This window comes from Chiloscyllium punctatum, chromosome 26 (assembly GCF_047496795.1).
Source record: "Chiloscyllium punctatum isolate Juve2018m chromosome 26, sChiPun1.3, whole genome shotgun sequence".
Classification (NCBI taxonomy): Eukaryota; Metazoa; Chordata; class Chondrichthyes; order Orectolobiformes; family Hemiscylliidae; genus Chiloscyllium; species Chiloscyllium punctatum.
Genome location: NC_092764.1, coordinates 80,532,454 through 80,545,059, shown reverse-complemented (window position 1 = coordinate 80,545,059; position 12,606 = coordinate 80,532,454). Strand labels below are relative to the sequence as shown.

At 43.8% G+C, this 12,606-nt stretch overlaps 1 protein-coding gene across 1 annotated transcript in view; it reads left to right on the top strand.

Moving 5' to 3' along the window:
• LOC140496227 (uncharacterized) overlaps window positions 1-12,606 on the top strand; it is a 105,520-nt gene that overhangs the window by 57,149 nt on the left and 35,765 nt on the right. Inside the window, exons 8-11 of the mRNA XM_072595728.1 lie at window positions 159-265; window positions 3,214-3,321; window positions 6,053-6,160; window positions 11,074-11,181. Of these exons, the coding sequence (XP_072451829.1) occupies window positions 159-265; window positions 3,214-3,321; window positions 6,053-6,160; window positions 11,074-11,181 (431 nt within the window). The remainder of the gene's footprint in view (window positions 1-158; window positions 266-3,213; window positions 3,322-6,052; window positions 6,161-11,073; window positions 11,182-12,606) is intronic.

Sequence of the window (12,606 nt, the reverse complement as noted above, 5' to 3'; positions counted from 1 at the left end):
AAGGGTTGAGAGGGATTATGGGCCAAGTGCTGGCAAATGGGACTAGATTAGGTTGGGCTATCTGGTTGGCATGGACAAGTTGGACTGAAGTGTTTGTTTACATGCTGTACAGCTCTATGACTCTAATGATTCTCATGATTAATAATTCTACAATGCAGGCTCTTCCAATAAGCATGGATGGAAAATCCTTCAGAACAGAAACTATATGATCACTTGCAGATGTAACCATCAAGGTTTCTTCTTTGTACAAACAGTGGAATTGAAGGTACATATCATGCTGGTCCCCACACTGTAAATAAACTTGGATATAACTTTGCATTAGGCTGAGAAAGCAGACTGGCTTCACATTCTCACTGTGAAGCCTAGTCAACCTCTACCCATTTTTAAAATTCTGCCCAGCCCGCCATCTGCCCCATCAATTTGTGCACCATTCTCATTAAGGGCCAGCACAATCTCGAAAGAGATCCTCAGAAATAACAGACAGGGTTTGCATTAAATTCAGATGGACTGGAGACATTTCAGTGAAGTCAAACAAAGGGAGTGGCACTGAAAGCCTGACTCCCTCCTGTTAGTCTGCTGTGTCCTGAGCCACCAGAAGTGCCTCCCACTGAAATGAAACAAAGCTCCAACATGCACCCAACTGTCCTCTGCAAACCCCCTGCTTTCCTGCTCACTCATGACAAAAATAACAACAACCTGCCTTTATCCAGCACCTTCAATTGCGAAAATAATCCATGGCACTTTACTGGAAAGAAATCAGAGAACAAACTGACTCTGAGACAATGAATGAAGTGCATACCATAGAAATGTGGGATTAAAAAGGTAAATTTTATGGTGCAACTTAAGAAGGAGAGAGAATTCAAGAGGTGAAATGGTTTCAGAAGGGAATTCCACAGTTCAGTGCCAAGAAAGCTGAGAGGACAGACACTGAGGATGGATGAATGAAGGTTGAGTGTTTTCAACTCTACCTTTCTCCATGCCCCTTGACGCCCTTACATCTCAATATTCTTTTTTGTCATTGTCCTGAACAACTCCTTGGGAGAGACTCCATAACCAACTGTTGTAGATAATTCCAAAGATTTACAATCTATGCAAAGTGAAAAAAAATCCTTTTTATTTTAGTTTCAATTGGGTCACCCCTTACCCTGAGAGGATAGCCTTCACTTCTTCATTCCTCAGCCAGGGAGTAACAACTTCTCAGAATCCACCCTAACCCAGTTTCAGATTTGTAAACGTTTCCATGAGATCACAGTTCATTCTTCTGAGCTGCAGAGAATATAGATCCATTCTATACAAACTCTTTTTAATCCCAGGAATCAATCTAGTGAACATTTGTTGAATCCTCTCTGAGAGAAATTATATCCTTCCTCAGTTAAGGAGACTCCTTCTCTGGTCTCACCAAAAACCTTTAACAATGACAACAAGAGATTCTAACTTTTATACTGTACTCTTCCCCCCTTTACAATAAAGGTCGACATCTCATTTGTTTTCTTGATTGCTCATTGTATCTGCAAGTTAACTTTATGTGATTTCTGCTGTCACTTCTGCCAGTCTGGAGTGGTCATTAATATGTGACTGAGATTGAATCTCTCTTTGGAGGATCAGAGTGTTGCAAGTGGCAGTGGCACCATTCTCCAAACTGCCTGATACCATTTTCCAAGGAGTTTGTCTCAGATCGGGGTTTCTGACAGCTCAATCTCCAGTGCAGCTTCTGACTCTGTCACCACAGACACTCATTGTAAATAGAACCCTTCTTTCTGCTCTTAGGTAACAACGCTCAAGAACAAGTTCAACTCTCCTGCATCTCTACAGCAGCCTTGTAACGGCTGCAGGTACTTCCACATTCCCCCAACCTCTTGCTGTAGTGAAAACCCAGTGCAGATGCAGGACTCTCGCTGAAAGCCAGCCTGAAGTAATTGTTAGTTTGTACATGCACACTAATGAAGGCCAGTTTTATCACACCAGCACCTCCCTCAATTCCTCCACTGCTGCTAAATTATCAGGATGTTTAATCTAGTATCCAATACTGGCTCAACAGAAATTTCCTCCAAGAAAATTTGGAGAAGACAAAGTTTCATCTACAAACTCTCTTCCCCAGCGACTGATTCCATTTGTCCCCAGCAAATTGTCTGATTTAAAATCTGTTTTCATCCATGATGCTGTACTTAATCCAGAGATAAACTATCAAACTATAGCATGACTAAGACCCGGATGTTGACTGACTTCACCCTAGCTCCACTTAGCTGCTCAATCATGCCTTTGTTACCTACACCTTGATTATTCCAACACACCCCTGACTGCTCTCCCATATTCTACCCTTTGTGAACTTAAGGTGAGCAAAGTTCTGCTGCCCATGATTTAACGTACGGGGTGTCTTGTATCCCCGACCACTCTGTACTCAACAAGTGACAGTCAGCTCCCAGTTAGAAATTCTCACTTTCATTTTCAAATCCCTACTTGGCCATCCCAGCACCATATTTAAAAACACTCACTGAAGGTGATGCAGAGGAGATTCATCAAGATGTTGCCTGTGATACAGTATTTCAGCTATGAAGAGCTGTTGGAGCAACTTAAGTTGTTTGCTTCAGAGCAGAGAAGGTTGAGGGTGGACCTGATTAAGGTTTACAACATTTTGAGGGAAATTGTGAGAGAATGGACAGCAGATGTTCCCATTATTTCAAGGGTCAATACCTATGGAACATAATCCAGGCAAATGGGGAGTATTCCATCACAATCCTGACCTAAAGCTTGGACATAGTGGGTAGGTTTTTGGGAGTCAGGAGGTGAGTTACACCCTTCAGGATTCATCATCTCTGAAGTGCTATTTTAGCCACTATGTTTTTGTGGTTTATCCAGCTGAGTGTTGGTCAATGATGACCCCAAGGACACAATTAGTGATGGTAATGTCATTGAATGTCAAGGGGTGATGGTTAGATTGTCTTGTATTGGAGATGGTCATTGCCTAGCACTTGTTTGATGTGAATATTACTTCACACTTTTCAGCCCAAGCCTGGATATAGCCCAGGTGTAGCAGCATTTAGACAGGGACTGCTTCAGTACCTGAGGAGGTGAGAATTATGAGACCTCTTTGGGCAGACAATCGATTGAGCTTTTCATTACACTGCTCCCCCATTAATACTGGGATCAATTCATTCATAATTTGTGCAAACCATAATCCATCTTCACCAACTAATTCTGCTTTTCTTCATGCAGCAGTCACCAACATATAGTAAACCAAATGATGAACAGGTAACCTCAGCAACGTCTATCAGCAGCTTCAATTCTGATCACACAACCGTTGAATCCAAGAGACATTCATTGGTAAGCCTTCACTTGCCCCCTCCACCAGCTCAGAGTCTTTCATCTCAGTGGGTGTGCTTTCCAAATTAAACTCAGGAACACAATCCAGAGGAGTGGTCACTGACATGTATCCACATCAGATTGTTGTTCACTCAATGGTTCACACCAACTTCATCGTCCTAAATACTGATTGTTACACACCACCCCCCTACTTCCTATTCATTCATCTCACCTCACCACCTGTCCTACCCCTGCATCAGCACAAACACCTCTACCAGCCACTTACATTGTATACACTCCCTCCCTTCACCTGACGTTCGGATAAGGCAGGCCCCACCTAAATCCTGTGGACTGATTTGGGGAGAGAGGTGAATTGTGACAGACATGAGGATCCTTGTTCCCTACGAGTAGGCAATACTCATTCCAGCTAAAGAAGAGCAAACTGATCATTTCCATTCCCTCATCGGACATTGATGTCACTGGCTGGGCCAGTATTAATCGTCCATCCCTAGTTGCATTCACAAAGAGGGTGGAAAGCTGCTTTTTAGAAACACTACAGGCGCTGCAGTAGATCCACAGTGACCTAAGGAAACAAGTTCCAGGGTTTGAGCAGAACAACAGTGCAGAATGGCAGCATATTTCTAATACAGGGAAGCTCAGAGGAACAAATTGATCTAGGTATGTTTGTCAACAGATCCCTGAACTTAACAGGGCGTGTTGATAGGGTAATTAGGCAGGCATGTGGAGCACTTGCCTTTAACTGATGTGGCATAGATTATAAGAGAAGTGAGGTCATATTGAAGCCATACAGGTCTTTGATTAGACCACAACTGGAGTATGGTGTGAAGTTCTGATCACTGCATTAATTGAAGGATACACTATAGCTGGTGCTGTGAAGATTCATCAGGATGTTGCCTGCGATACAATATTTCAGCTATGAAGAGATGCTGGATCAACTTGAGTGGTTTCCTTCAGAACACGGAAGGTTGAGGGTGGACCTGATTGAGGTTTATAACATTTTGAGGGAAACTGAGAGAGAGTAGACAGCAGCTGTTCCCATTAGTACAAGGGTCAATACCTGTGGAGCATAATCCAGGGAAATGGGGAGTATTCCATCACAATCCTGACCGAAAGCTTCGACATGGTGGATAGGATTTTGGGTATCAGTAAGTGGGTTACACACTTTAGGATTCATCACCTCTGACGTGCTCTTTAAGCCACTGTGTTTTTGTGGATTGTCCAGCTGAGTGTCTGGTCAATGGAAACCCAAGGACGCAATTAGTGATGGTAATGTCATTGAATGTCTAGGGGAGGGTGCTAGTTAGATTGTCTTGTATTCGAGAGGCTCATTATCTGGCACTTATTTGATGCAAATATTACTTCCCACTATTCAGCCCAAGCCTGGATATAGCCCAGGTGTAGCAGCATTTAGACAGGGTCTGCTTCAGTACCTGAGGAGGTGAGAATTGTGGGACCTCTTTGGGCAGACAATCGATTGAGCTTCATTACACTGCTCCCCCATTAATACTGGGATCAACTCATTCATAATTTGTGCAAACCATAATCCATCTTCAACAACTAATTCTGCTTTTCTTCATGCAGCAGTCATCAACATATAGTAAACCAAATGACTAACAGACAACATCAGTAACATCTAACAGCAGCTCCTGTTCTGATCAGGGAACCATTGAATATTGCTTTCCAAATTAAGCACAATCCAGGGGAGTGGTCACTGACATGTATCCACATCAGATTGTTGTTCACTCAATGGTTCACACCAACTTCATCTTCCTAAATACTGTTTGTTACTCACCAGACCCCTGCTTCCTATTCATTCATCGGACACACCTCACCACCTCTCCTGCTCCTGCACCACCGCAAACACCTCTACCATCCACTTACATTGTACACACACCCTCCCCTTGCCTCACTTTCAGATAAGGTGGACCCTACCTAGATCCAGTGGACTGATTTCGGGGTAGGGATGAATTGTGACTGACATGATGATCTTTGCTCCCGACATGTAGACAATACTCAATCCAGCTAAAGAAGAGCAGACTGATCATGTGGGGACTATTTTCATTCACTCATGGGACATTGATGACACTGGCTGGGCCAGTATTCATTATCCATTTCTTGTTGCATTCACAAAGAGTGTGGAGATCTGCTTTCTTGAAACACTACAGTCCAGGCTCTGTCGTAGATCCACAATGCCATAAGGAGAGAATTCCAGGGTTTCGGATATAGCCCAGGTGTAACTGCATTTAGACAGGGTCTGCTTCAGTACCTGAGGAGGTGAGAATTGTGAGACCTCTTTGGGCAGACTATCGATTGAAGTTAATTACACTGCTCCCCCATTAATATTGGGCAACAGCATGGCTCAGTGGTTTGTATTACAACCTCACAGCACCAGGATCCTAGATTCGATTCCAGCCTCGGGTGACTGTCTATGTGGAGTTTGCACGTTCTGCTGTGTCTGCGTGGGTTTCCTCCAGGTGCTCCGGTTTCCTCCCACAGTCCAAAAACAAATGTGCAGGTCAGGTGAATTGGCCAAGTTAAGTTGCCCACAATATTAGGTGCATTAGTCGAAGGGAAATGGGTCTGGGTGGCTTACTATTCAGAGGGTTGGTGAGCACTGGTTGGGCCGAAGGGCCTGTTTCCACACTGTAGGGAATCTAATCTAAACACTCATTCATAATTTGGGCAAACCATTATCCATATTCACCAACTAACTCTGCTTTTCTTCATGCAGCAATCGTCAACATATAGTAAAGCAAATGAAGAACAGGTAACATCAGCAATGTCTAACAGCAGCTCCAGTTCTGATCACACAACCATTGAATCCACGAACATATCATCGGTAAGCCTTCAACTGCCCCCTCCATCAGCTCAGAGTCTTTCACCTCGGTTGGTATGCTTTCCAAATTAAACACAATCCAGAGGAGTGGTCACTGACATGTATCCACATCAGATTGCTGTTCCCTCAATGGTTTTCACCAACTTCATCCTCCTAAGTACTGATTCTCACTCACCAGTCCCCTGCTTCCTATTTATTCACCGGAAACACCTCACCACCTGTCCTGCCTCAGCATCATCACAAACACCTCTACCATCCACTTACATTGTACACAAGCTCTCCCCTCGCCTCACTATAGGAAACGTTCGCCCCCACCTAAATCCAGTGGACTGATTTGGGGGGAGAGGTGAATTCCGCCTGACATGAGGATCCTTGCTCCCTACGAGAAGGCAATACTCAATCCAGCTAAAGAAGAGTAGACTTATCATGTGGGGACTATTTCCATTCCCTCATCGGACATTGATGTCACTGGCTGGGCCACTATTAATCGTCCATCCCTACTTGCATTCACAAAGAGGGTGGATAGCTGCTTTTTAGAAACACTACAGTCCAGGTGCTGCAGTAGATCCACAGTGACCTAAGGAAAACAGTTCCAGGGTTTTAGCAGAGCAACAGTGCAGAAATGGCAACATATTTCTAATACAGGGAAGCTCAGAGCAACAAATTGATCTAGGTATGTTTGTCAACAGATCCCTGAAGGTAACAGGGCATGTTGATAGGGTAATTAGGCAGGCATGTGGAGCACTTGCCTTTAACTGATGTGGCATAGATTATAAGAGAAGTGAGGTCATATTGGAGCCATACAGGTCTTTGATTAGACCACAGCTGGAGTATGGTGTGAAGTTCTGATCACTGCACTAATAAAAGGATGTGAATACACTTTGTAGCTCGTGCTGAGAAGATGTTGATCTGGGTGTTGACTGCAATACAATATTTCAGCTATGATGAGGTGTTGGATCAACGCGAGTTATTTTCTTCAGAGCAGAGAAGGATGAAGGTGGACCTGATTGAGGTTTATAACATTTTGAGGGAAATTGAGAGAGAATAGACAGCAGTTGTTACCAATATTTGAAAGGCAATACGTGTGGAGCATAATCTAGACAAATGGGGAGTATTCCATCACAATGCTGATATGTGTTTGATATGTTTTTCGGAATCAGGAAGTGGGTTACACACTTTAGGATTCATCACCTCTGACGTGCTCTTTTAGCCACTGTGTTTTTGTGGATTGTCCAGCTGAGTGTCTGGTCAATGGAAACCCAAGGACGCAGTTAGTGATGGTAATGTCATTGAATGTCTAGGGGAGGGTGATAGTTAGATTGTCTTGTATGGAGATGGTCATTGCCTGGCACTTGTTTGATGTAAATATTACTTCCCACTATTCAGCCCAAGCCTGGATATAGCCCAGGTGTAACTGCATTTAGACAGCGTCTGCTTCAGTACCTGAGGAGGTGAGAATTGTGGGACCTCTTTGGGCAGACAATCGATTGAGCTTCATTACACTGCTCCCCCATTAATACTGGGATCAATTCATTCATAATTTGTGCAAACCATAATTCATCTTCAACAACTAATTCTGCTTTTCTTCATGCAGCAGTCACCAACATATAGTAAACCTAATGACGAACAGGTAACATCAGCAACGTCTATCAGCAGCTCCAGTCCTGATCACACAACCATTGAACCCAAGAGACATTCATTGGTAAGCCTTCACTTGCCCCCTCCACCAGCTCAGAGTCTTACATCTCGGTGGGTGTGCTTTCCAAATTAAATTCGGGAACACAATCCAGAGGAGTGGTCACTGACATGGATCCACATCAAATTGTTGTTCACTCAATGGTTCACACCAACTTCATCCTCCTAAATACTGATTGTTACACACCACCCCCCTACTTCCTATTCATTCATTGGACACAAAGAGGGTGGAAAGCTGCTTTTTAGAAACACTACAGTCCAGGTGCTGCAGTAGATCCACAGTGACCTAAGGAAAAAAGTTCCAGGGTTTTAGCAGAGCAACAGTGCAGAATGGCAGCATATATCTAATACAGGGAAACTCAGAGCAACAAATTGATCTTGATATCTTTGTCAACAGATCCCTGAAGGTAACAGGGCGTGTTGATAGGGTAATTAGGCAGGCATGTGGAGCACTTGCCTTTAACTGATGTGGCACAGATTATAAGAGAAGTGAGGTCATATTGGAGCCATACAGGTCTTTGATTAGACCACAGCTGGAGTATGGTGTCAAGTTCTGATCTCTGCTCTAATAAAAGGATGTGAATACACAATAGCTGGTGCTGTGAAGATTCATCAGGATGTTGCCTGCGATACAATATTTCAGCTATGAAGAGATGCTGGATCAACTTGAGTGGTTTCCTTCAGAACACGGAAGGTTGAGGGTGGACCTGATTGAGGTTTATAACATTTTGAGGGAAATTGAGAGAGAATGGACAGCAGCTGTTCCCATTAGTACAAGGGTCAATGCCTGTGGAGCATAATCCAGGGAAATGGGGAGTATTCCATCACAATCCTGACCGATAGCTTCGACATGGTGGATAGGCTTTTGGGTGTCAGTAAGTGGGTTACACACTTTCGGATTCATCATCTCTGACGTGCTCTTTAAGCCACTGTGTTTTTGTGGATTGTCCAGCTGAGTGTCTGGTCAATAAAAACCCAAGGACGCAATTCGTGATGGTAATGTCATTGAATGTCTAGGGGAGGGTGATAGTTAGATTGTCTTGTATTAGAGATGGTCATTGCCTGGCACTTTTTTGATGGAAATATTACTTCCCACTATTCAGCCCAAGCCTGGATATAGCCCAGGTGTAGCAGCATTTAGACAGGGACTGTTTCAGTACATGAGGAGGTGAGAATTGTGAGACCTCTTTGGGCAGACAATCGATTGAGCTTCATTACACTGCTCCCCCATTAATACTGGGATCAACTCATTCATAATTTGTGCAAACCATAATCCATCTTCAACAACTAATTCTGCTTTTCTTCATGCAGCAGTCACCAACATATAGTAAACCAAATGACTAACAGACAACATCAGTAACGTCTAACAGCAGCTCCTGTTCTGATCAGGGAACCATTGAATATTGCTTTCCAAATTAAGCACTATCCAGGGGAGTGGTCACTGATTGTTGTTCACTCAATGGTTCACACCAACTTCATCTTCCTAAATACTGTTTGTTACACACCAGTCCCCTGCTTCCTATTCATTCATCGGACACACCTCACCACCTGTCCTGCTCCTGCACCACCACAAACACCTCTACCATCCACTTACATTGTACACACACCCTCCCCTTGCCTCACTTTCAGATAAGGTGGACCCTACCTAAATCCAGTGGACTGATTTCGGGGTAGGGATGAATTACGACTGACATGATGATCTTTGCTCCCGACATGTAGACAATACTCAATCCAGCTAAAGAAGAGCAGACTGATCATGTGGGGATTATTTTCATTCACTCATGGGACATTGATGACACTGGCTGGGCCAGTATTCATTATCCATTTCTTGTTGCATTCACAAAGCGTGTGGAGATCTGCTTTCTTGAAACACTACAGTCCAGGCTCTGTCGTAGATCCACAATGCCATAAGGAAAGAATTCCAGGGCTTTGGTGGAGCAACACTGAAGGAATGGCAACATATTTCTAAAACAAGGAAGCTCAGAGCAACAAATTGATCTTGATATGTTTGTCAACAGATCCCTGAAGGTAACATGGCATGTTGAGAGGAGGACTACGGAGGAATGTGAAGAACTTGCCTCTAAATGATGTGGCATAGATTATAAGAGAAGTGAGGTCATATTGGAGCCATAGAGGTCTTTGATTAGACCACAGCTGGGAGTATGGTGTGAAGTTCTGATCACTGCTCTAATAGAAGGATGTCAATAGACTATAGCTGGTGCTGAGATGATTCAGTATTTCAGCTATGATGAGGTGCTGGATCAACACAGGTTGTTTTCTTCACAGCAGAGAAGGCTGAGGGTGGGTCTGATTGAGGTTTATAACATTTTGAGGGAAACTGAGAGAGAGTAGACAGCAGCTGTTCCCATTAGTACAAAGGTCAATGCCTGTGGATCATAATCTAGGCAAATGGGGAGTATTCCATCACACTCCTGACCTAAACCTTCGACATGCTGTTTAGGCTTTTGGGTGTCAGTAAGTGGGTTACACACTTTAGGATTCATCACCTCTGACGTGCTCTTTAAGCCACTGTGTTTTTGTGGATTGTCCAGCTGAGTGTCTGGTCAATAAAAACCCAAGGACGCAATTAGTGATGGTAATGTCATTGAATGTCAAGGGGTGATGGTTTGATTGTCTTGTATTGGAGATAGTCATTGCCTGGCACTTGTTTGATGCAAATATTACTGTCCAATTTTCAGTCCAAGCCTGGATATAGCCCAGGTGTAAGTGCATTTAGACAGGGTCTGCTTCAGTACCTGAGGAGGTGAGAATTGTGAGACCTCTTTGGGCAGACAATCGATTGAACTTAATTACACTGCTCCCCCATTAATATTGGGCAACAGCATTACTCAGTGGTTTGTATTACAACCTCACAGCACCAGGATCCTAGATTCGATTCCAGCCTCGGGTGACTGTCTATGTGGAGTTTGCACGTTCTGCTGTGTCTGCGTGCGTTTCCTCCAGGTGCTCGGGTTTCCTCCCACAGTCCAAAAAAAAATGTGCAGGTCAGGTGAATTGTCCAAGTTAACTTGCCCACAATGTTAGGTGCATTAGTCGAAGGGAAATGGATCTGGGTGGCTTACTATTCAGAGGGTTGGTGAGCACTGGTTGGGCCGAAGGGCCTGTTTCCACACTGTAGGGAATCTAACCTAAACACTCATTCATAATTTGGGCAAACCATTATCCATATTCACCAACTAACTCTGCTTTTCTTCATGCAGCAATCGTCAACATATAGTAAAGCAAATGAAGAACAGGTAACATCAGCAATGTCTAACAGCAGCTCCAGTTCTGATCACACAACCATTGAATCCACGAACATATCATCGGTAAGCCTTCAACTGCCCCCTCCACCAGCTCAGAGTCTTTCACCTCGGTGGGTATGCTTTCCAAATTAAACACAATCCAGAGGAGTGGTCACTGACATGTATCCACATCAGATTGCTGTTCCCTCAATGGTTTTCACCAACTTCATCCTCCTAAGTACTGATTCTCACTCACCAGCCCCCTGCTTCCTATTCATTCACCAGAAACACCTCACCACCTGTCCTGCCTCAGCATCATCACAAACACCTCTACCATCCACTTACATTGTACACAAGCTCTCCCCTCGCCTCACTATAGGAAACATTCGCCCCCACCTAAATCCTGTGGACTGATTTGGGGGGAGAGGTGAACTCTGCCTGACATGAGGATCCTTGTTCCCTACGAGTAGGCAATACTCATTCCAGCAAAAGAAGAGCAGACTGATCATTTCCATTCCCTCATCGGACATTGATGTCACTGGCTGGGCCACTATTAATCGTCCATCCCTACTTGCATTCACAAAGAGGGTGGAAAGCTGCTTTTTAGAAACACTACAGTCCAGGTGCTACAGTAGATCCACAGTGAGCTAAGGAAAAAAGTTCCAGGGTTTTAGCAGAGCAACAGTGCAGAATGGCAACATATTTCTAATACAGGGAAGCTCAGAGGAACAAATTGATCTAGGTATGTTTGTCAACAGATCCCTGAACTTAACAGGGCGTGTTGATAGGTTAATTAGGCAGGCACGTGGAGCACTTGCCTTTAACTGATGTGGCATAGATTATAAGAGAAGTGAGGTCATATTGGAGCCATACAGGTCTTTGATTGGACCACAGCTGGAGTATGGTGTGAAGTTCTGATCACTGCACTAATAAAAGGATGTGAATACACTGTGTAGCAAGTGCTGAGAAGATGTTGATCTGGGTGTTGCCTGCAATACAATATTTCAGCTATGATGAGGTGTTGGATCAACGCGAGTTATTTTCTTCAGAGCAGAGAAGGATGAAGGTGGACCTGATTGAGGTTTATAACATTTTGAGGGAAATTGAGAGAGAATAGACAGCAGCTGTTACCAATATTTGAAAGGCAATACGTGTGGAGCATAATCTAGACAAATGGGGAGTATTCCATCACAATGCTGATATGTTTTTGATATGTTTTTCGGAATCAGGAAGTGGGTTACACACTTTAGGATTCATCACCTCAGACGTGCTCTTTTAGCCACTGTGTTTTTGAGGTTTATCCAGCTGAGTGTCTGGTCAATGGAAACCCAAGGACGCAGTTAGTGATGGTAATGTCAGTGAATGTCTAGGGGAAGGTGATAGTTAGATTGTCTTGTATGGAGATGGTCATTACCTGGCACTTGTTTGATGTAATTATTACTTCCCACTATGCAGCCCCAGCCTGTATATAGCCCAGGTGTAACTGGATTTAGACAGGGTCTGCTTCAG